At 64.9% G+C, this 21,514-nt stretch overlaps 1 protein-coding gene across 3 annotated transcripts in view; it reads right to left on the reverse strand.

The window, feature by feature from the left end:
• The window catches only part of LOC119106194 (neural-cadherin), a 48,209-nt gene that overhangs the window by 20,558 nt on the left and 6,137 nt on the right, over positions 1 to 21,514 (reverse strand). For 2 of the 3 annotated variants that reach the window (XM_037229801.1, XM_037229800.1), the window contains exons 2-8: positions 11,295 to 11,318; positions 10,315 to 10,506; positions 5,989 to 6,235; positions 4,827 to 5,043; positions 3,846 to 4,122; positions 1,858 to 2,141; positions 531 to 703 (exon numbers count right to left, since the gene is read on the reverse strand). In XM_037229801.1, the coding sequence (XP_037085696.1) occupies positions 531 to 703; positions 1,858 to 2,141; positions 3,846 to 4,122; positions 4,827 to 5,043; positions 5,989 to 6,235; positions 10,315 to 10,506; positions 11,295 to 11,318 (1,414 nt within the window). The remainder of the gene's footprint in view (positions 1 to 530; positions 704 to 1,857; positions 2,142 to 3,845; positions 4,123 to 4,826; positions 5,044 to 5,988; positions 6,236 to 10,314; positions 10,507 to 11,294; positions 11,319 to 21,514) is intronic. The other variant, XM_037229802.1, reaches the window with a different exon arrangement.

The raw sequence follows: 21,514 nt of genomic DNA on the forward strand, positions 1-21,514 counted from the left end.
CAGCCGACCCAGGCAAATAGCCCCCAGCCGACACGTGTGGACAATTCAAACCCTTTACAGACACGCACGAAAAAAAACGACACACATCGCACATCCTTGAAGAGCAGACACTGCGCGGGCAGCGCGCGCGCTCCACGGCACACTGCTGATGACCGAGGACGGAGAAGGCGACGTGGTGTCTGCCGCCGCGGCGTACCGCCCCCTCACCCGCCGCCGACGGCAGTTAGCCGTCGGAGGACGCCATCTACAGCCGCCTCCCCGCCGCGGCCGCCGGCAGCAGGGACCCGGCGGGAGACGCCATTCCGCCAACGCCGCCGACGGCAGGTCGCAGAATCCACGCCGACGTCACAGACGCGAGGCCGTCCCGACATTGGACTCCGACAAGATGACGACGTGCAGTGACAAGGCAGCCCACGCCGCCCGAGTTTCCAAAGGTCAGCAGGGCCATGTCTGATCTGTGACGTCGCCGGCGCTCTCGCCGCTGCGGGGGTGGCGGCGGCGGCGGCGGCGGCGGCGCGAACGTCACTCACCGTCCGTTGGAGGCCGACTCCTCGACGCGCGGCCGGTACGTCTTGCACTCCTTGAACACGGGCTTGTTGTCGTTGACGTCGGTGATGAAGACAACCACCACGGCGGTGCTGGTGTGGATGGTGCGTCCGCCACCTTCGCAGCACGAGCCGTCGTCCGTGGCCGTCACGTTCACCTGACGGATACCACAGGTCAGGTCAGGTCAGGTCAGACCACTTCAAGTCAGATCAGGTCAGATAAGGTCATAGCAGGTCACATAATGTCATATAAGGGCAGATCAGGGTATGGCAGGGCACGTATGGTTCCGTCAGGTCAGGTGAGTGACACTGGCTTAGCCGTAACACAAATGTACTTTGGCGTAAATCAGTGTTGCAGTTAAGCTAGTTTGCGACAAGCCGGTGCTGGCAGCAGGAGCGCCCTTGGAAGCCGCAGTTCTCAGTCCACTCGCCTTCCGGCCCACACCAATGCTGCGCCCAGTGCCATCTGCGAAGTTGCTCAACCTTAATTGAGTTAGTCAGGTGCCGGCTTCCAGCTGCACTCCCTCCCCTCCCCTCCCCCACCTCATCCAGTGAGCATATCCAGTGTTGCACGTCGCCGCCAGGTCCGCCTGGCGCCGCGCCGCGGGGCTTCAGCGCGCCCGCTGCGGCGATCACGTAACGCCACTCCCCGTGTGTCCCAGCCGCATCGACCGGCGACGCCGTCGTGCAGCGTCCCCGGCCGCGCCCGCAGAGCAGCGGCAAGAGTCCGCGACGGCGGCGGCAGTTCATAACCGGGCACCGCTGGCAGCGACCCGAAACGAGGGCCGGCCGGCCGCCGCCGGCGGGACGGGGTCGGTCCAGACGAGGCCGGCGGGACGCGGCTCGGAGCACACTAAAGCGGGGGAAGGGGGGGGGAGGGGGCCGACGGAGCCGGCCTCACGGCAGGTATTATGGCTGGCGAGGCTCGGTCGATGGCCGGGCCGTCGCAGCGTGCGGCTGCCGCGGCTGCCGTGGGACGCTTCCGAGGGCGGGGGAAGGGGCTGGACTCAAACACGGCCGTCTCATCCCCCCCCCCCCCCCCCCCCCCGGCAGGCCAGGGCACGCATCCGGTGCCAACGGGCGTGCTCGGCGCGGTCCAGCCTCACCACAGGGCCAGCCCTGCGCTTCTCACGCCAGACGGCTCTCCACACCAGACTCGCTCCTCTCCGCAATCTCTCCCCTCCCCCTCCCCCTCCAGTCTCGCTACTCACCTCACATCACAACATCGCCCTCCATCTGACGCCTGTCGCGGTCGAACGTCGTTGCTCACCTCGTACTTGTCGCGGTCGAGCTCGATAGCGCCGTTGCTCACCTCGTACTTGTCGCGGTCGAGCTCGATAGCGCCGTTGCGCAGCCGGATGACTCCCGTGTTCTCCTCGATCATGAACTGGCCGTAAGTGTTGGCGCCGTTGGCGAAGCCGTACTTGACGCGGTCGCCGTCCTTGTCCGACGCCACCACGGTGGTGACCAGCGCGTTTGGGCCGGCGTTCTCGTCCACGTTCGGCGTGTACACCTGCTGTGTGAAGCGCGGCTCCTCGTCGTTCTTGTTCTTGGTGTAGACGCGCACCGTGGCCGTGCCCGTCTTGGCCGGCTCACCTGCCGCGGCCGGACAGAGCGGGTGTCATGGCGGGCGTCAGGGTAGCGAGAGGGCGCCGCCCGCTGCAGAGCGGAGACGCTCCCGGCTGGAGGGGGATGCAAGGTACGGTGGGCCAGCGAGTTACGTTCGGCGGAGAGGACAAGTGCTCGCATCTGGCGGGGGGAATGGGATCGTCAAGTCCGGCGGAGGGCTGGGCTCGAAGCACGCGGGCGGAGCTCGGTTTAGTAAGCGGTTGAGAACGTCACCAGCGGTGGGGGCCAACAGCGGGTCGGACGGTCAGAGGGCAGCGGCTGGGCTGGCCTGACCGGCGGGCTCGTTGGGTCCAAGCGGGGCCGCTGGGTTCCCGCGCCAAGTGCTCCCACGAGGGTGCGGGACCCGTACCCGGCGGAGCGCTGGGTTCTCGGGCCGTCTGGACCACACCAAGTGCAAACATGCTCAGCGCGGCGCGGTCCCAGCTCAGCCATTACCGAACAGACAGCTCGGGTGGGCCTGGGCCTCCCAGGAATGCTCGCTTACGAAAAGATCAATAGAACCGTGTTTCGGTCCGAAACGGCCATGTTCTACGGCGAAGGTCGGGAGCTACCTTGCACTGCGTGCCACCCACGCACCCGCCACACTGCATCGATCCCCGCCGCCCTGACTGGTGCCGCGCGCCGTCCCCACCCCCTTGCGCTGCAAAATCCAAATACGTCAAAGACCGCCGCCGGTCGCCGATTATGGTTTCACTGCCCTGGTAATGATCTGACTTCGATCAATGACCCTCAATAATTTACCCACAAGGACGTCACGGGCATAACAACGTCCTCTGCGTCATAACAAGCGCCACCCGCTCATTTCGACCCACCCCGGCGCATTGACTCCCACATCACATCTCGCGTTTAAACACCAACGAGCGCCGCGCCACGTGCGCAGTATCGGCGCCCGCGATCGGCCCGCCGACCGCCGCTAATTAAACCGGCCCGGGCGGCAGCCGGCCGGCCTGCGGCGTGGCGGCGGGCAGCGTCCGCCCGGTGCGCGCCGCCGCCGCCGCCGGGCGGACCGCTCCCGCGGCCGGCGGCGCGCGCGCCCGCCGATCAATCGACGACACCTCGGTCATCGCCGCCGCCGACGGCAGCGGCGGCGGCGGCGGCGGCGGCCGGGCTGGACCGGACGAGTCGCGGCGCGCGTGCTCCGGCGGCACCGATCGGTTCCGCCGGCCGGGCCGACGAACGGTGAATAATGGACAGTGTGGGGACGGCCGGCCAGGCGGCCGGTCGGCCGGACCAGGCCGGTCGAGGCGCGCAGGTGGGGTCCGGCGACCGCGCCGTCTCCGCGGGCACGGTTCGGACGCGAGGCTCGCCTGGCATGGGGAGCCGGCGGAAGTGGGCTGAGGCTGGTATGACGATAAAAATGTCAAACACGTTTTCTGCCATACGTCACAGAACACTCATTTCAGACCGGATCAGGCGACGGTCAAACCAGTTTCGAACTTACTACACAAAGCCAGCTTATGATGCTAGAACATGACAAGTGTCGCGTGAGCGTAAAAACGTGGTCAGCAGCGTCGAGTGAGCTGCCGGTAAAAACAAACCGACCGAGCATCGCCTGAACAACGGCAGACATTGGCCAGCGGCATCTACCATTGCTCATCAGCGTCCCAGCCGTTTACAGCCGGCCGACGCGTCCGCCAGCGACGCTGCCGTCGCCGGCGGCGCCGCACACACCTCGGTCGGTGGCCGTCACCAGGAACTGGTACAGGCCGTTGTTGTTGTCGGCGTCCAGGACGCGGTTGTTGTAGATGGCGCCCTGGTCGTCGACGCGGAAGTGGTCGTCGCTGACCGAGTAGAAGAGGTCGGCGTTGGTGCCGCTGTCGCTGTCCGTGCCTTTGACACGCAGCAGCTCCGAGCCCACCGGGATGTCCTCCGGCACGTTGTGCGTCTGGTAGTCGGGCAGCTCGAACTTCGGCGCGTTGTCGTTGACGTCCATGACCTTGATGGTCAGCTGCGAGAGGAGGCGGAGGTCAGGGGGTGAGCATGCTGCGACAGGCCGGGCCGGAGCGGGGGAGGTGGGCACCAGAGGAGCAGCGGCGGATGGGTACCGCGGCACGCCGGCCGGAGCGAGGGAGGTGGGCGCCAGAGGAGCAGCGGCGGATGGGTACCGCGGCAGGCCGGGACGGAGCGGGAGAGGTGGGCACCAGAGGAGCAGCGGCGGATGGGTACCGCGGCACGCCGGTCGGAGCGAGGGAGGTGGGCGCCAGAGGAGCAGCGGCGGATGGGGACCGCGGCAGGCCGGCCGGAGCGGGGGAGGTGGGCGCCAGAGCAGCGGCGGCGGGTGGGTACAGCCCAGCCAGCCGAAGAGCAGCGTTGACCTGAGAGATCTGGTGTATGTGTCACTAACGCCGACAGTGTACGTTGACGGCGCTGCTTCCGTTCCGACAGCCTGCCTGTGGCGTGCATGAAAACATCAGACGTAATAATATGCTGTTAGTGTCACCCTGGTCCATTATCTGCTGACTTCGGCGAACAGTTGCGAAAGCCTCGAAAGTTCATCAGGATAACGTGCGTCACGCAATATGCGCAAGTCAGTTTCCATTCACCATCCGCCCAGCATCAAAATGACCGGCATTTCACGCCGCTTTTCCCGGTCGCCCCGGCGCAGGCAGCAGCAGCGGCAGCGGCGCCGACAGCGTCAGCGGCCTCTCTCACCTCGACGCTCGTGGAGAAGCCGCCCGAGTCCTCGGTGGCCGTCACCACCAGCGAGTAGATGTGCGGCTGCCGCACGTCCTCGAAGTCCAGCTCCTTGGCCAGCTTGACGATGCCGGAAGTGGGGCCGATGTTGAACGTGCCGGCGCCCAGGCCTTGCGCCTTCAGCGTGTAGCGAATCTCGCGGTCGGCGAACGACTTGGCCTTGACGGCGATGACACTGCGACAGGCAGCGCCGGAGGGGTGAGCGTCGCGTCACGTGACCGCCGCGGGGCGACCGGCGCCACGTCACCGCCGACCTTCGGCCACCCCGGCCGGGCGCCGTAGATCACGGCGCCACGACCGGTGACGGCGGCCGCGCTGATGAATACACTCCAGACTGGGTCAGCCGGCGCCCGGGCAGCGCCGGCTGCCTGCGCCCCAAGCTTCGCCGCGCACGCCCGGCAAAAACCCCACCGGCTGCAATCAACCCGGTCAAATGAGGCGTTATTCAGTCCCCGACCGCCTGGAACAGACGCCACCGCCATCAAAAGCCGCCGGAGCGCACCGGATCGCCGGCGCCTGCCGTAAAAAGCGGCGGGGAGAATCACGAGGCATAGGTGGGCCGTTTTTCGGCCCCCGGCGCCGATTCCTGCGACGCCCGCGCCACCCGCAGCCGGCAAAAACTGCCAGGTCTGATTTACATCATGAGGCGGCGCGGCCGGCCGCGGTGATCTGGGCCACGCCCCGGCGAGCGACCTGCAGCCGCTCCCGGCGTCGGCCACACGCCGCCAGTATGATGAACCGCCGCCCGGCGTGTTGTAACAGCAAACACCGGGCGCGACCGTTCCGACAGGAACAATAATCAAAGCGCCACGGCCGGGCTTGTACGCAAAACGATGATAGCGCAATTGCACCGGTCATTACAGCTACCGGAAGAGCAATCACTGGCCGTCTGGGGGTATGCATATGAATAAGACCTTCGCCCATCGGATACAGCGGTTTGCGTCCCACCATCTCGACATGACCTACGGTGCAGACATGTGACCTTGGCGTCAGATCGTGTCCAACATGCAGATCGTGTCCATCTTGCAGCCTCAGCACCGAATGCTCCCGCCAGCGGCGGACACAAACAAACATTTCCTCCCAGAACACCCCGCGCGGCGCTCCGGCCAGCGGCACTAACTTGGTGTCCTTCTGGTGGTTTTCGAAGATCTTGGCCTCGTAGCCGGGCATGTAGAACTGCGGCTGCCGCTTGCCACCCACGATGCTGAGCCGTTCCTCCTCGGTTGCCTGGAACTTGCCGAGCGCGTCGCGGCCGTTCTGGTCCTCGGCCTTCACGTACAGCACGTACTCCATGTCCAGCTGGAAGGGCTCGGCGCCGCGCGTGCGCACCACACCCGAACGCTCGTCCACCTGGAAACGGCCGCCGGCTGGGGACGCGACAGACGAGCGCTGGTCAGCGTCCGAGACGGCCGATCGAGGTACGGCACGAGGCAGGCACACACACGGCTGGGGACGCGACGGACGAGCGCTGGTCAGCGTCCGAGACGGCCGCTCGAGGTACGGCACGAGGCAGGCACACACACGGCTGGGGACGCGACGGACGAGCGCCGGTCAGCGTTCGAGACGGCCGCTCGAGGTACGGCACGAGGCACACGGGCACACGCACGCTGATCGTCACGGGTTCATCCGTCTCATCTGGGGGCAGTAGACGCGGGTCACGCGCGCCGAGAATTGGCCCGCGCCGCCACATTCAGGCGACGTAAAAGGCCGAGCATAGGTGAAATGACGCGTTGTTAAGATTGACTGATACACGTTAACCGGTCTCGATTACATCGCCTTGATTGATTTATCGGCTGACAGATCGGGTCATTCATTCACACGATTAACCATTATCCTGTACCACTTGATAATCGGGTATCCAGTGATGGCACGCCGATACATTCCAGCAGTGGCACGGCACCGTCGCCAGAGGCCTGCCGATATACTCCAGCAGTGGCACGGCACCGTTGCCAGAGGCCTGCCGATATACTCCAGCAGTGGCACGGCACCGTCGCCAGAGGCCTGCCGATATACTCCAGCAGTGGCACGGCACCGTCGCCAGAGGCCTGCCGATATACTCCAGCAGTGGCACGGCACCGTTGCCAGAGGCCTGCCGATATACTCCAGCAGTGGCACGGCACCGTCGCCAGAGGCCTGCGATATACTCAGCAGTTGGCACGGCACCGTTGCCAGAGGCCTCGCCGATATACTCCAGCAGTGGCACGGCACCGTCGCCAGAGGCCTGCCGATATACTCCAGCAGTGGCACGGCACCGTCGCCAGAGGCCTGCCGATATACTCCAGGCTAATGTGGCACGGCACCGTCCGCCCAGAGGCCTGGCCGATATTACTCCAGTCAGTGGGCACGGCCACCGCCCTTGCCAAGAGGGCCCTGCCGATATACTCCAGCAGTGGCCACGGCACCCGTTGCCAGAGAGGCCCTGCCGATATACTCCAGCAGTGGCACGGCCCGTTTGCCAGAAGGCCTGCCGAATACCTCTTACTCCAGCAGTGGGCACGGCACCGTCGACTAGGGGCAGGCACTTGCCGACATACTCCCAGCAGTGGCCCGGCACCGTCGCCAGAGGCCTGCCGACATTACTCCAGCAGTGGCACGGCACCGTCGCCAGAGGCCCTTGCCGCTATACTCCAGCAGTGGCACGGCACCGTCGCCAGAGGCCTGCCGATATACTCCAGCAGTGGCACGGCACCGTCGCCAGAGGCCTGCCGATATACTCCAGCAGTGGCACGGCACCGTCGCCAGAGGCCTGCCGATATACTCCAGCAGTGGCACGGCACCGTCGCCAGAGGCCTGCCGATATACTCCAGCGTGGCACGGCACCGTCGCCAGAGGCCTGCCGATTATACTCCAGCAGTGGCACGGCACCGTCGCCAGAGGCCTGCCGATATACTCCAGCAGTGGCACGGCACCGTTGCCAGAGGCCTGCCGATATACTCCAGCAGTGGCACGGCACCGTCGCCAGAGGCCTGCCGATATACTCCAGCAGTGACACGGCACCGTCGCCAGAGGCCTGCCGATATACTCCAGCAGTGGCACGGCACCGTCGCCAGAGGCCTGCCGATATACTCCAGCAGTGGCACGGCACCGTTGCCAGAGGCCTGCCGATATACTCCAGCAGTGGCACGGCACCGTCGCCAGAGGCCCTGCCGATATACTCCAGCAGTGGCACGGCACCGTCGCCAGAGGCCTGCCGATATACTCCAGCAGTGGCACGGCACCGTCGCCAGAGGCCTGCCGATATACTCCAGCAGTGGACACGGCACCGTCGCCAGAGGCCTGCCGATATACTCCAGCAGTGGCACGGCCACCGTCGCCAGAGGCCTGCCGATTCGCCAGCGCCGAGCCCCACCATCCGAGCGAGCCGAGCCCAGCCACGCCAGTCTCTCAGCGCCCGCCTGCCCTCTCCGTCTCTCAGTGATCACGGGGGAGGTCGAGTTCGGACCACCTCTCCAGCGCCGCCGTTGGCAGAGCCGGCCGCGGACGACGGCGGCCGCCGGTCCATGCTGTCGCGTTGCGGACGCCGCGTCGGTGCACCGGACCGCAGCCGGTCCAGGGCTGGACCGGGAGAGACTAGACCAGACCAGATCGAAACCACACCGGCTCAAAATGAACCTAACCACTTCACGATGGAGCGGATCACGCCATGCGATAGTCCTGACCAGACCCAACCAGACAACAATTCCCATCGGACCAGGCTAGCGCCAGTGCACTGTCGCCGGCTCCGTCACCGGTGTCGGTCCGGCCGCCGCGGCGAGCCCCGGACCGGCGAGGCCGCACGTGGACGCCCGCCGCGCTGCAGAGCTGCAGCATTGCTCGATCAGATCGGGTCGGAGCTGCAGATGCGTCCTGCTGACGGAACCATCGCTCACGAGTCGCTACGACTGCAGACTACAACAGCGAGAGCCGAGCTGATCGCCCTCCGCCGCACTTGATCATTCTCCTCGGCCTGCGGATTACCAAGTTAATTAATTAGCTTATCGGCTGCTGCGGCCATCAAACGTGCCGTTCGGGCAGTCGCCAGGTACGGTTAGGTCTAATCTTCTCTGTACGTGAGTGGAATGCTGGCTGATTGAAGTGGCCATACAACAGAAGTCCGGTGGTCGTAGGCTCTAGCAGCCTCGACAAATACCGGCGTTTCCATCTCAATATGCAATATAACGCCTGGGTAAGATACCAGCATCAATTTCCTTCAAGCAAGCATGTCGTCTATGAATAAAAACGAATCCTTATAAGGAAACGTATAAGGCTTCAAAAAAAACGAAGAGCAGACTCCATCCGGCCAAATCAAACATACGAGCAATTCAAACCCAACGGGGTGCTCCCGGCTAACAAAGGTCGGGAGTTTCCGAGCGCCGCCACAACCGAAACAATTCCGTGTCCATCTCAGCATGATGAACCGCAATCCCGCAGCCGAGCGATTCTCGTCGGCGATCACACCGGCGCGGCGGCTGAGCCGGGCTGGGCGCCGCAGCGCCGTCCGCCGGGGGCACTCCGGCGGCGGCCGAACACAAACCGCTCTGTCTGAGTGTCGCCGGCCGCTCGCCGGCCCCGATCAATACACCGGCGAACGGGCCGGCAGCGCCCGGGGAACCGACAGTGAAAACCGGCCGCAGTGCTCGACGGCAGCGTGTCTGCGACCTCCGCCGGCGCCCGCAGGGCACGGCCGGGGCGACGGGGGTCGCGAGCCGGCGCCGGCCAGCCGGTCGCGCCGCTTGGGGCCAGCGCGGCGCCGCCGGACGGGCGGGGCCGACCCGGCCCGGCCCGGCGCGCGCAGTCGCCGGCCCGGCGCGCAACGAGCAAACGCTCCGCCCGCCCGCGGGCCCGCGGACCCACCCCAGCCCGAACAATGACAACGCGGCCCGGCGGCGGCAACAATCCACCGGTGCGAGCGGCCGCGTCCGCCGCCGGCGTCCGGCTGCCGACTAACGAGCCCATGCGTCACCGTCGCGCCGCGTCGCGCCCCAAATGAGGAGGCCCGAATCGGCTAATTGAAGACTGGCATGATGAGCCGAAATGACGCCGATTTACTCAGCTGACGCCGGCGACGGCGGCCGGCCCCACGCTCTGCACGGCGGAAATGGCCCGGATGAAAATGGCCCAGCGTCCACGCCGTGCAATCCACAAGGAATGCGGATAACGATCCGGCCCGGACTCGGCGGAGTCCCACGGAGTCCGCGGTGTCCGCTGGCGTTCAGAGGCGGCCACACGTCACGGCCGAGGCCGGACGACGGAGGAGCCGGACCAGCCGAGCTCCTCCCGACTCCCGGCCGGAGACAGCGCGTCCCGAGGCGATTGCGACGCACACCGGCCGGCGCCCGACGGCTCCCGAGCCAATCGACACCCCTGCGAGTGACTGGCCGGGCGGGAAGGAGGGTCGCCGCCGGCTCGGGCTCGACCCGGCGCCGCGCCATCTCCCGCGCCTCGGCCGCGGCGGCAACCCACTCACTCCGGTCCTTGACGAGGAAGTAGTGGATGTTGTGGTGGGTGTCCGGGTCGCGCGCCTGCAGCGTGAACACGGGCGTGTTGGGCGGCGCGTTTAGCTTCACCACCGCCTGCATGGGCAGCGGCCGGTTGATGAAGTACGGGTTCTCGTCGTTGTCGTCCTCCACGCGGATGATGATGCGCTGGTTGTCCTGGTCTGGAACACGGCGGGGGCGCCGGTCAGCGGGGGCCGCGCGGACGACGGCACGCCGGCCGACACCGGCACCACAGAGCGGCGAGACGGCGGCACGGGAGCCTGCTCCGGCGGTCTCCGGCACCGGCCCGGGCCAGCCAGACGCCCGCTGACACCGGGGACGACGGCGCTCACGGGGAGGGTGTGCAGAGCTCGTGTCCGCGCGCTGATGAAACATTAGCACATTCGCTGCTTTAAAGACGGCACGCCGGGACACATAAATGGCATGTGAAGTTACGCATGCGGCTCTCTGACCAGCAAACATTTTTTACGGTGCTAGTGGTCAGCACCTGCGCGTTGATGATCTAGCAACTGCAGCAGCGCAAGCACTCTGCCCGGACGCCACAAAGCCACTACAACACATAACGGCACATGCTGGCGTCGTGCGCAGTTTACAAAAGCAGTTGAGCATGTGTCGTGATCTGCCCATGCTCTCCGCGTAGCAGTGCGGCTGGAGCACGTCACGCCGATGGCCTGCATCCCAGTGTCGGCCGGTGGCTGCCGACAGCACCATCGCCGCCAAGCCGGGCCTGGCGGGCCCTAAGCCGAGGCCGGTGGCCGGCGGGCCGGCGGGGCGGCGGGACAGCGCGTGACCCTAATGACGGTGTGGCCGCCCCCGGCGCGCGGCCGCCATCGAGCCGCGGCCGCGGGAAGGGGTGCGACAAACGGCAGCGCATGCAACATGCTACAGTCGGGACCGGACCCCGGGCCGGCCACAGCAAGAGGAGTCCGGCTTCCCGTACGGTACTCACAGGTGCCTCCTTTGTACGACAGTACTTGAAACAACAGAACATTGACGTCGGGGGCGTGAACACGAACGGGGTGAGGTCAGTTATGAGGTGAGGTCAGAGGTCAGTCGTTTAAGTGGTAAGTCCAGTGACACGGTGCGTAGATGCACGGACGGCACATAACATCTCACGAACACGATGTCCCGCTAACAGCTCGACGTCCTGCGAACCCCGCCACAACGCATGCCCACTCGATCCAGTACAAACTTCATTCAGCACGGCAACACACGGGCCAGGGAAATAATTAAAACTGCCAGCACCGCCGGCCGCCGAGCACGCCAACGTCAAACCGCCAAATCCCGTGACCTCCGGTCATTGAGTGAGCCCAGTGACCGGAGCGAGCCCAGTGACCGGCCGCCGCTAATTGAGCCCTGACCCCAGGCGGCAGCACATTCCTGGCCCGAGTAATTAACACCAGCCGACCGGGCGCGCCTCACGTCCCAACGAGAACGCGCAATATGTCGGCGGCGGTGGCCGTCCGGCGCGGTGCGGCCATGTTTTTGCCGCTGCGGCACGCGGGGAAGGACGGGGGGGCCGGCCGGCCGCGGCGCCCGCTGGGCTCCAGCCGGGCACGTCCGGGGCGGGCCGTCGGCGGGTCATCCCCGCCCAGCGCCGGCCCCGCTGGGAGTCTGTCCCCGACAGTGCCGGCTGCGACGCTGGGAGTCTGTCCCCGACAGTGCCGGCTACGACGGTAGTCCGCTTCGCTGGTCACGTCCGAGCGACCCGTCGCCCAGTGGCGGTGGCGCGGCGTGCTGTGACCACCCGAGACCGGACACGCCAGCCCGCAGACGGCCGAGTGGACGCCGGACTAGCCCAGGATGTCTATTTTTAGGAGGTCTATTTTTGGTGTCCTTTATCAGAACGTCCCCTTTCATAAGGCGTGCGCACATGACGCCTGCATGAAGAGCACATCAGTCGGAAGGCCTACGGTCAGAAACATGAAGGCCTAAACATGATTTGAGTTAAGGTTTCGGGACCCGACGTTGACAAAAAAATATTACGAAAAAATCATATTTGTACCCAATAAAACATGCAGAATAATCGCAATAAAACTGAAAACATCTACATTAATGTCCATAGCACAAGCAAAAGTGCATACATTTCAATGAAATGGAATTTACTCAACTGCACCCTGCAACTGTAACTGTATGGACAGGTTATTGCAATCGGACACCAGTCTTAGACCGAGCGTTTCAACACATGGAAAGGACAGTTCTAAACACAAATTTATCGATGTTGAACCAAGCATCAGATATGATGAAATAAGCTCGCTTATAGCTATTGGCATACTTTAAAGTGAAAAGGGCTACTCCAGACAAGAGCTTTTTCTGCTCCTCAATATGCTCTTCTGCTGCCTGTCATTGTTTGGGCGCGTCATGGAACCTTTGTATGACATAGAGTCGCTGCCAAACTAGACATGCGAAATTGCCACCCTACGCTATCACTTGAAGTACTTCGAATTTGCCGAGAGATGATAGTACGGTGCTGCAAGTGTTCACTGAGCCACATATCGTTAAGTGCTCGTGTTTGGCACCCCCGTGGTGTTCTTGTATATTATCCCGTGAGTCTACAGAGTTTACTTGCATTGACATACTTGCTTATGGCATTTTTCGAAGTTATTCGATTACAAGTCTTACTTCCGTAATAACAAGTCATAATCTCCAACTTCTTACAAAATGTAGCGCAACACGCGATCCGGGCCGAGACGCGCCTCGGGGGGCCCCAAACGAGGCCCCAGCGCACACTCCGGTGGGTTCATGCGCGACCCGGGGCTCGAGGTTAGACCCAGGCGTGTCTAGTCCTGCCCTACCGCCATTTCCTCTCCTCCCACAACCTTGAAATGGTCATTCCCGGTGCAAGACGGGCTAATCCAAACAACCAATCGTGACTGAGCCCTGTGCAACTGGTTCAACATTCATGGAGAGCCAATGGACGTCCGCAACATTAGGAAATCGCGCACACGGAGGCCTGACCTAAGCGGCTCCACGATACTATAATTACTGGCCTTGAACGCCGCATGGCCTATGGGCTGGCAGGATATTTGAACGACGTTGTCGTGGAGTGCAGCTAAGAAACTGGCGGGTCTTAGGTCTAAATAAGGACAGGGCTGTGAATTATTGTTGAAGTGAACCCATATGTGATATGTGAATTGATATTCAAATTGGCCACTTCAGTTTAAAATCTCACACACATGTGGAACACTTTCAGTGTGAAAACATCCAAATCTTCCGATTTTGGCACGTCTTTTCGAAACATCGCGAAATCAATGAGCACACGTACTCCGCTGTTGACCATTGACCGTCCGCTGAGCGTCCGCTGGCGGTCAACCGCAACGGATATCCGACTAGAGTCGAATCGGATTGTCTTGCAGCTATGGCAGAAGCTTGATTTGATTAAACTTTGAGAACAGTAAGAGCCCATGTTGTCAACCCCATCACTTCCAAATTTTCATTACAAAAAACAGATCATCCAAGGTCTTAAAACCTTGATACCAGCATAAATCTACGTAAGCTTTCTGAGCATAGACGTGCTGAAGTGGGCATTCCGACCCACAACTGTCTTTGCGCCTTATCAGGGTGCATGTCAAACATGGTACTTGGACAGGTTCCGGGTGCATGAGTTGGAAATTGTGCCCTTTTTTGTGTCACCTCAAAGTGAAGGGTGTGGAGCGCAAAAGCATTTCCCGGAATCACGTACGTGTCTTTGTCGCCTCCGTTGTCTGGAAGAAAGATGCTCGACTCGCCATCCAGCGGCGCTGGGTACGAGCGCCGGGGCGGGTGCATTGTTTGGCCTGACTGACGTGGGAAGTCCAGCTGGCGACGGGCCGGTGGTCAGCCCAAGCCCGGACCGGCCGTGCCGCCACAAGGTGTGGCGTAAAGCCCTCCGCAGTTCTGTCTGATGAAAGGGTGGATGATTGTCCGTTTAACTGGGTGGTACATCTTTGCTAGTTAGTGGGTTCAGAGTGCACTGAGCAGGCTAGATGGTAATAATATCCACAAATATCGCCGCCCTAACGCCTGCCGGTCTCGCCCCCGCGCCTCCAGTCGGCCAGACGACCGGGCTGTTGTGCCCATCTGGCCGGTGCCGGGCTGTGTCCGGCACATCCCTTGGTCCGCGATTCGCGTCCCATCCGCCCGCGTTCGGCTGCGGGTCACGTCAGCGGCGCTCGAGGCCACGCCCGCGGAGGCCCGCGGACGCCCGCGGACGCCCGCCGAGGCCCGCGGACACCCGCGGAGGCCCGCGGACGCCGTCACCGCGGCCCGAGCGGCGACTGCGCCTCTGCTCCGGCCGGCTGCGGATGGCGGCCGACGTCACGGTGAGCTGGCCAGTCAGCCAGCCGAAGTCGCGGCAGGGCGGCGGCAGCGGAGCGATATCGGACGGAGCCGACGTCAGCGGGGCCACATCGCCCCGAGCCGGCGTCACTGGCCCGAAGGCTACTGCATCAGGCGCCCCGACATCAGAGGATCCGACATCGGGCGTCCCGACATCACAGGGTCACTCATCCGACGGTCGGACATCACGGCCGGCTGACGTCGGCTGGGCCGCGGGGCGGCATTCCATCACCCTGTGGGCGGCGTCCGGGCCGGCCCCATTGTCACCCGGACAGGGTCGGCCCGGCACGGCCAGCCGCGGCGCCGACCCCCGCCGGGCCGCGGCCGAGCCTCCACACACGCGCGCCGCCAGCCCGACTCCCTCCGATCGGAACTTCATCACGCTCAGAGCCATTACTCAGCGTCAATGAGCGTGGCCACGCTGGCAGGCGCGTCAGCAGGCCTACACCTGTCCCCGTCAGATGTCCACACGCCACGTCACAGCGTCAACGTGCAGCGCCAGGCCTTGACAGTGCCTCGCCGCCGCCGGGACAGCCCCGGGACGCCCCGGGCCGGCCGGTCGTCCGGTCGGCGGCGCCCTCCCTGGCGCACTCCTGGAGCCGCCCCTGCCGCGGAGGGGCGGCCGTCGCCGGCCGGCGGGCGACGCTGAGCTCCGGCCGGGCGGCGGAGCGCGCCGCCGCCGCCTCTCGCTGCCGGCGCCGGCCAGTTGCCACCGGCCCGCCGGTGGCACGCGGCTCCAGAAAGCGGGCGGCCATGCACATGATCGGATAGAACGTGGCCTTTTTCGGCCGGCGAGGCGCGAGGGTCGCTGTACGGGAAGCGCGAGGGGGGAGGGGAGGAGCACAGCCGCCGGCGGCGCGTGGCCTGCGCGGTCAGGCATCACGCCCAGCTCAGCACCTGTTAACGGCGGCAGGTGCTCTCCGCTGGATCGGGACACCGGCGAGCGTTGGACAGTTGGATTGGGCTGCTTGACGGCAGGGCGGAAATGTGCCAGAGTTGGAGTGTAGAAATGGAGAAATCAAAATTGTGAGAACGTCTCATCTGTATCAGCAGCGGCTACATACAATTCAAATTTTCTTTAGACCGCACCTATCATCTCTCATCTCGCCCCACCGTTCAGCGTTCGGATTAACATTTCGTATACTGCCACGGCAAGTGGAGCGTAAGGTCTTGGTGTGAACGAATGGCGAGCATATTCTTCTGGACGGAGGGTTCAACAGCAGGCCATTTTTCCATGTTGTGGTGCCAGGGCTCTGACTGCCGCCGGCGCGCACATCTTGCGTGCAGTGCTGTGGGCGACAGGCGACCTTGCAGTCCGCCCGCCAGAAGCGCACGCAGGCGACCAGCGCTGTGCGTGTTGTAGTGCCCGCCGCCACCAACATCGGGCATTTGATTTTTCAGAGCGGCTCGTCCATCGCGCGTTGCGGTTTCTTGCGCGCCCCTCTGACGTGGGAAAGCGCCCCCTGCAGGTCCTTTCGGCTGCGGAGGTGAACATTTTCCAGACGCCGGTTGGGTTTCGCCGCGTCGGCGCTCGTGTCCCGGTTGGCCTTGGCCTCGGGTTCAGCCGGTGGGAACACCTTCCCAAAGTGGCAGACGGTGGCGCCCGTGAGACCTACTCAGCCACACGAACAAAAGGGCGGGCGCTCCTCAAGCCTTCCGTGAAATAGCACACTGAATGTCATGTCACTCTGTTAAATTAACGAGGCGTGTGACGGCCCTGACCACGAGAACCGCTGCCGTTGGTTTTCCGCCACTTGAAACGAAAGGGAGGAGAGGGTACAGGCTGAGAGCGAGCCGCGCCAGCCGCGCCAGCGCGTTATCCGTTCCACCAGTCGACCCCGGTGGCAGCCCCGACGGAACACCCGCCCCGCACCCTCATCGTCCGCCGCGCCGTCGCGCCCCTGACCGCTGCCGACCCGGGCCGGGCGCCGCCGAGTTCGCCGCGAGGTGTGCGTACGTGCCCTTCCCCGCCCCCCGTTCCTCCGCGGGCCCAGGTGTGACCCGGCCGGGTCGGATCGATCGGCAGGCGGGCCCTCTCGGTCCGATCGATGCCGCCGGGCGCGACGGGCCAAGCCGCTGCGGTGAGCCAGCCGGCGAGACGGAGGGCCGGCGCGGCGGGCGGCGCCGGCCAGGGGAGCGGCGGCACGGCCGAGGGCGCGGCACTAAGGGATGAGGGGAGGGCTGGCCGGACAGCGAGTGTTGGGCAGCGGCAGCGAGGTCCCGCTCTGATCGAGTCGTTGCTGCGTTTCAAGCTGAAGCTCCGCACACGGCGCAAAAGGCACGGTCACTGCCGTTCGGGCACGCGCGTGTTGATAAGAAGGTTCACCAAGCGCTAAATGACAGCGAGAGCTGTGCCCCGTCCCCCTCCCCCACCCCCGGACAGCCGCCAGGGCATCGGTCAGTCTCAACGGACCTCCGATCGGTGCACGCTTCCCGCACTGATCTGCACAGCGGCCGTAACGCGATTACCGCGGTTCGGTACGCAGACCAGCAAAGCCCGAGTGCCAATGAACGGGCTTGTTAAATGGCCAATGAAATAATGCGACCAACTACCCACTAGCAAGCGTAATGCACAGTGGTGCAAGCAATGCGGCATAAATTGCATTGTATCCCTGGCAGCACCGCAAGGTTTCATGAAAACGGCACACTGCAGAAGAGGAAACATCCGCCTGGTAATCGGCTTAAGTGTTTTGGCCTCATGCATATTCGTGGAGCGCGAATGCTTGCTGTCAGCCAGCGACCGACCAAGCCATCCTTGCAAGCTTCACCAGCGAATAAATAATCTCCTATTTCCCGAGTCAGACAGATTGCAGGTACCTGTGTCTACCTCATTGTTATTTCAATGGAGCACTAGGTAGTCGTGTCGGCAAATTGGACGATGGTTTGAACAGCGCGGACTCAGCTCCTAAGGAACGGTCGAATGCACTCCACATATTTTCAACGGAAAGGGTGGTTGATATGTATAGGATGGCCGGAGGACAAAGGGCTTCAAAAGACTACAGACTTTGCGCGATATAACCAAAAGCAAAACCAAAAGCAAAAAAAGCGTGCATAACTAAACCAGACCCGATTCGTCACAGAAGGTCACGAAGCACCATTCAGTAGATATGATAAGATATTTCGTTCCCAGCCGAGCCTCTGGACATCTTCGACACGTCGGCGTTCCATCAAAGCAGCCTCTCATTCGTTTGCCGCTGCCTCCCCGAGGTGGTAGCGCGTGTCCCTAGGTCACACTGCCCGCACGTGTCTTAACCCTGCCCACATCGGCCCACAACTCAGCCATGAGCCAAAAGCTACGTCGTTCGGACGGACGGGAGTCAGGAAGTTCGCATGAACGGAGCCTCCGTGCCTCGCAGAACACAGCGGCAACCCAGCCGACCGCCGGGTTTGCGCGGACCAGACCGTCGCCCCTTTGAGAGCGCTCGCCGCTGCACGGGCACGCGGCGGTGTCGATCGCAGCCGTCACGCCCCCGCAGACCGGCACCGGTCACTCCAATACCGACCCGCGCACGTCCAGCATCCCCATCGTCAGGTCAGCCGGCGTCGCTGGCGGCGTCGCTGGCGGCGTCTCGGCGCGTCCCGCCCGCCGGCACGCCCGCCTCCCGTCTCGCTGCGCCTCGCGGTCTCGCCTGCCGCGCCGCGGCCGGCCGGCAGGCGAGCGGCGCGGCGCCGCCGGCGCGCCCCGCGGCGCCGCGCCGCTCGGGCCGTTTTGGCGGCGCGGCGTCACGCGACCCGGCCGGCTCGACGCTCGCGAACAATGGCCAGCCGGCCGCCAATTAAGCGGCCAGGGGGCGCGTCTCGCCGGCCGGCCGGTGACTCACGGGACGCGCGCGCCCCACCGAGACGAGAGGCGGCCGCGCTAACGACGTTAGCGACGACGGGCGGACGGGCGCGCACCGCGGCTGGGACGTGAGGAGGGGCCGTGGGTCCCACGAGAGCAGCGGGTGTGAGGAAGGGCCGTGGGTCCCTCGAGAGCAGCGGGGTGCGAGGAAGGGTCGCCGGCCCCCGAGAGCCGCAAGGACGCCGAGGTGGAGATGCTCGTCTTTGCGCCGCGGCTGGGATGCGAGGAAGGGCCGTGGGTCCCACGACAGCAGCGGGTGCGAGGAAGGGTCGCCGGTCCCGATAGCCCCCGCTGGGACGCCGAGGCGGAGCTGCTCGTCTCTGTAAAGCTGCTGGGGCGTGAGGAAGGGTCGCGGCGTGAGGAAGGCTCGCGGCTGCCAGCGGCGCCGCTGGGGGTGCTGAGAAAGCCCGGTCGTCTCGTCAGACACGTCACCAGCGATGCGACGACACAGCACGCCTGGCGCAAACGGCGGGCGGGAAGACTCGCGAGAAACGCAGCGATCAGTGTCCCAGCGCGTACGAGGAAGGAACGGCGGCACACGGTCGAGGACTGCGATATCCAGGGGCCACGAACCGGGGAGAGGGGGAGAGGGCAGAGCGAGAGGGCATGGGCGGCTAACTCCCCAGTTAAAACAAGACGGCATTTACCCGTCGCTTTGCACGGTCGCGAATTGGTTTCAAATTGTTACCAAGTCGAAACAATGCCGCCGCCCGACTTCGAGAGAGCTGGCGCGTTGTTGGCGAGAGTAGACAGCCGGCGCAGGCTGTTTGCACCACGAGCTCTCGGCCGGGCCCGCCGCGGCTGTGCCGCCATCCACCACTCCTCAGCCGGCCGCCGGCGTGGTCACGTGATGCGGCGGCCGGCCGGCGGCGCGGGTCACGTGACCGTGCGGGCGGCGGCGGCGGCGGCGGCGGGACGCGCGCGCGCGCAGCCGTCGCCGGCTATCGATTGAGAGATGAGCCGGGCCGGGCCTGGCCGGGCCCGCTGTGCCCCGACACGGCCTCGTTCAGACAACGGCGCGCGCCTGTCAGCACCGGCGCCGCTCCGGCGACGGCTGGAGCCGGGCTGTGCACAGAGGCCGATGCTCAGCCCCGCAAGGCGATAGCACGTCACAACGCAGGGAAGAGTCGGCGGGCAGTTCCTTATCGGCTGCTCGCAGCTCTGGGTTGGAGGAATTGGGGAAGAGGTTGTACAGCAAGGCACAGTGACTGTTCATGAAGCCGTCATCTCAGAGAAAGCTCGCAGGCCACAAGGGTAATGGGAATAATGAGAACAATGAAGATTGCACTAATAAGCATTCCAGCGCCGACAGACATCACCAGCATCCCTAAACTTCAGCTGTGCATGCAACGTACATAAATTCGACTCCCATGGGTTGAGTACACATCCCCACATCCATCCATTCGCTGCGATGCGTGCAGCGCGCCGGCAGTCGGGGCGGCGCTCACGGGGATACGGCCGCGCGAGCTGGCGGCGAGGCCACAGACCGCGCCCGCCGCCGGCAAGCTCCCGCTCCGGCTGTTTATCATCCGCAGCGGGGCTGCAGAGGGACTGCAGCGGCGAGCCGCGCCGCTCGGGACAACCCCACGGCGCCGCTGCGGTCACAGCCGCGCCGCCATCCTAGCCGGCACGGCTGGCCGCCGTAAGCGGGTCCACATCCACACACGGGCGGGAAGGGGGCCGGGCCCGGGGCCCGGGCCGGCGCCGCTGCGGGCGGACGGAGACACCGCGGTGGCCTCCCAACAAGGGCCGGCTGCCGACCGGCTGCAGACGAAGGCGCTGACATGACGAAACGCTGCTGCCTGCAGCGAGGCTGCCGACCGCCCGGACAGCCGCGTCAGCACGCAGCGCGGCGGGGCGGGGTGTGGCGCGGGTGACGCCGCCGCGCCACCGGGTCCGTTCGGTCCGCGGAGCGCCCGTCACCGGTCGCGACAAACGCTGATCGAGCCGGCCCGGACGCAAACAAGACGGCGTTTATAAACAGATTCGCCTGCTGACAGGCCGACACCAGCGCCGCCGGCGCCGGCGCCGGACGCGGCGGCCATGCAGCCGAGCTGACCTCGACCCGTCGGCTACGGCTTCACCTGCTGCCGACCGATGACGAGCGGGTGGAAGCGAGGAGTCGGCGTCCGCGGCGGCGGCGGCCCGCACCGGCCAGGCCGGCGCGCTGTCGGTTCGGGAGGACCCCTGGTGCGGCGAGCCCGCCCGGCCGCGGCGCCGTGCGCGGTCGCCAGATGCACCCCTTTGTTCGCCGCCCGTGAGAGAGCGGGGACCGCCGCCGGGAGGGAGGAGCACCGCTGCCAGTCCCCTCCGCCGGCGTTCCGGAGAGGGGAGCGCGACCCCTTCTGGACGCGAGCATCGCCTGACCCTACAGTGGCCGGCCAGACACCTTAGGGCAGGGCCGAGGGGCAGCTGACGGCCGTGTTCTGCCACACCGAAGCCGTACTAAAGCCGCACGCTGGGACTTCATAAGGCGTGACGCGACAACCCTTAAAACAAGCAGCACTCATTCAATTCGGGCCGCGGAGGTGCCTGGCCTCAAAATCGCACAACTTCCGGCACCAAACACACATCCGCGCCGCGCTGCTGCATGCACGACGAGCATTAACAAGTCGACGAGCCCGGCCGCGCCGCTCCAGAGCCGGCGCCGCCACCGGGCCGGCACTCGCCCAGTCGCGGGCGGCCGTTACTGCGGTCGGTGCGGGCTCGTGCGGGCACCTTCCGGCCGCCGCCGCGCCGCCGCGCCGCCGCACCGCCGCATTCCACGCTGGCTCTGAAGGCGGCCGCCAGAGGAGGGCGGGCCCGTCGGCCCGCTAATCCGCGCGAGGAGAGCCCAGGCGATGTGGCGGAGCGCGCGTGGGGAGGGGAGACGGGCCGGGCGTCGTGAGAGATAGGGCGAAAATAAGAGCGGGATGGCTGCCAGTGAACTGAGACCGGAGAGCGAGGCGTTTCAACAACGCAATCCCCATTGGATGCTTTTAGTGTGTAGGCCCTGACCATTCCCGGCACTC

This window comes from Pollicipes pollicipes, unplaced genomic scaffold (assembly GCF_011947565.3).
Source record: "Pollicipes pollicipes isolate AB1234 unplaced genomic scaffold, Ppol_2.1 Scaffold_6138;HRSCAF=7277_pilon_pilon_pilon, whole genome shotgun sequence".
NCBI lineage: Eukaryota > Metazoa > Arthropoda > Thecostraca > Pollicipedomorpha > Pollicipedidae > Pollicipes > Pollicipes pollicipes.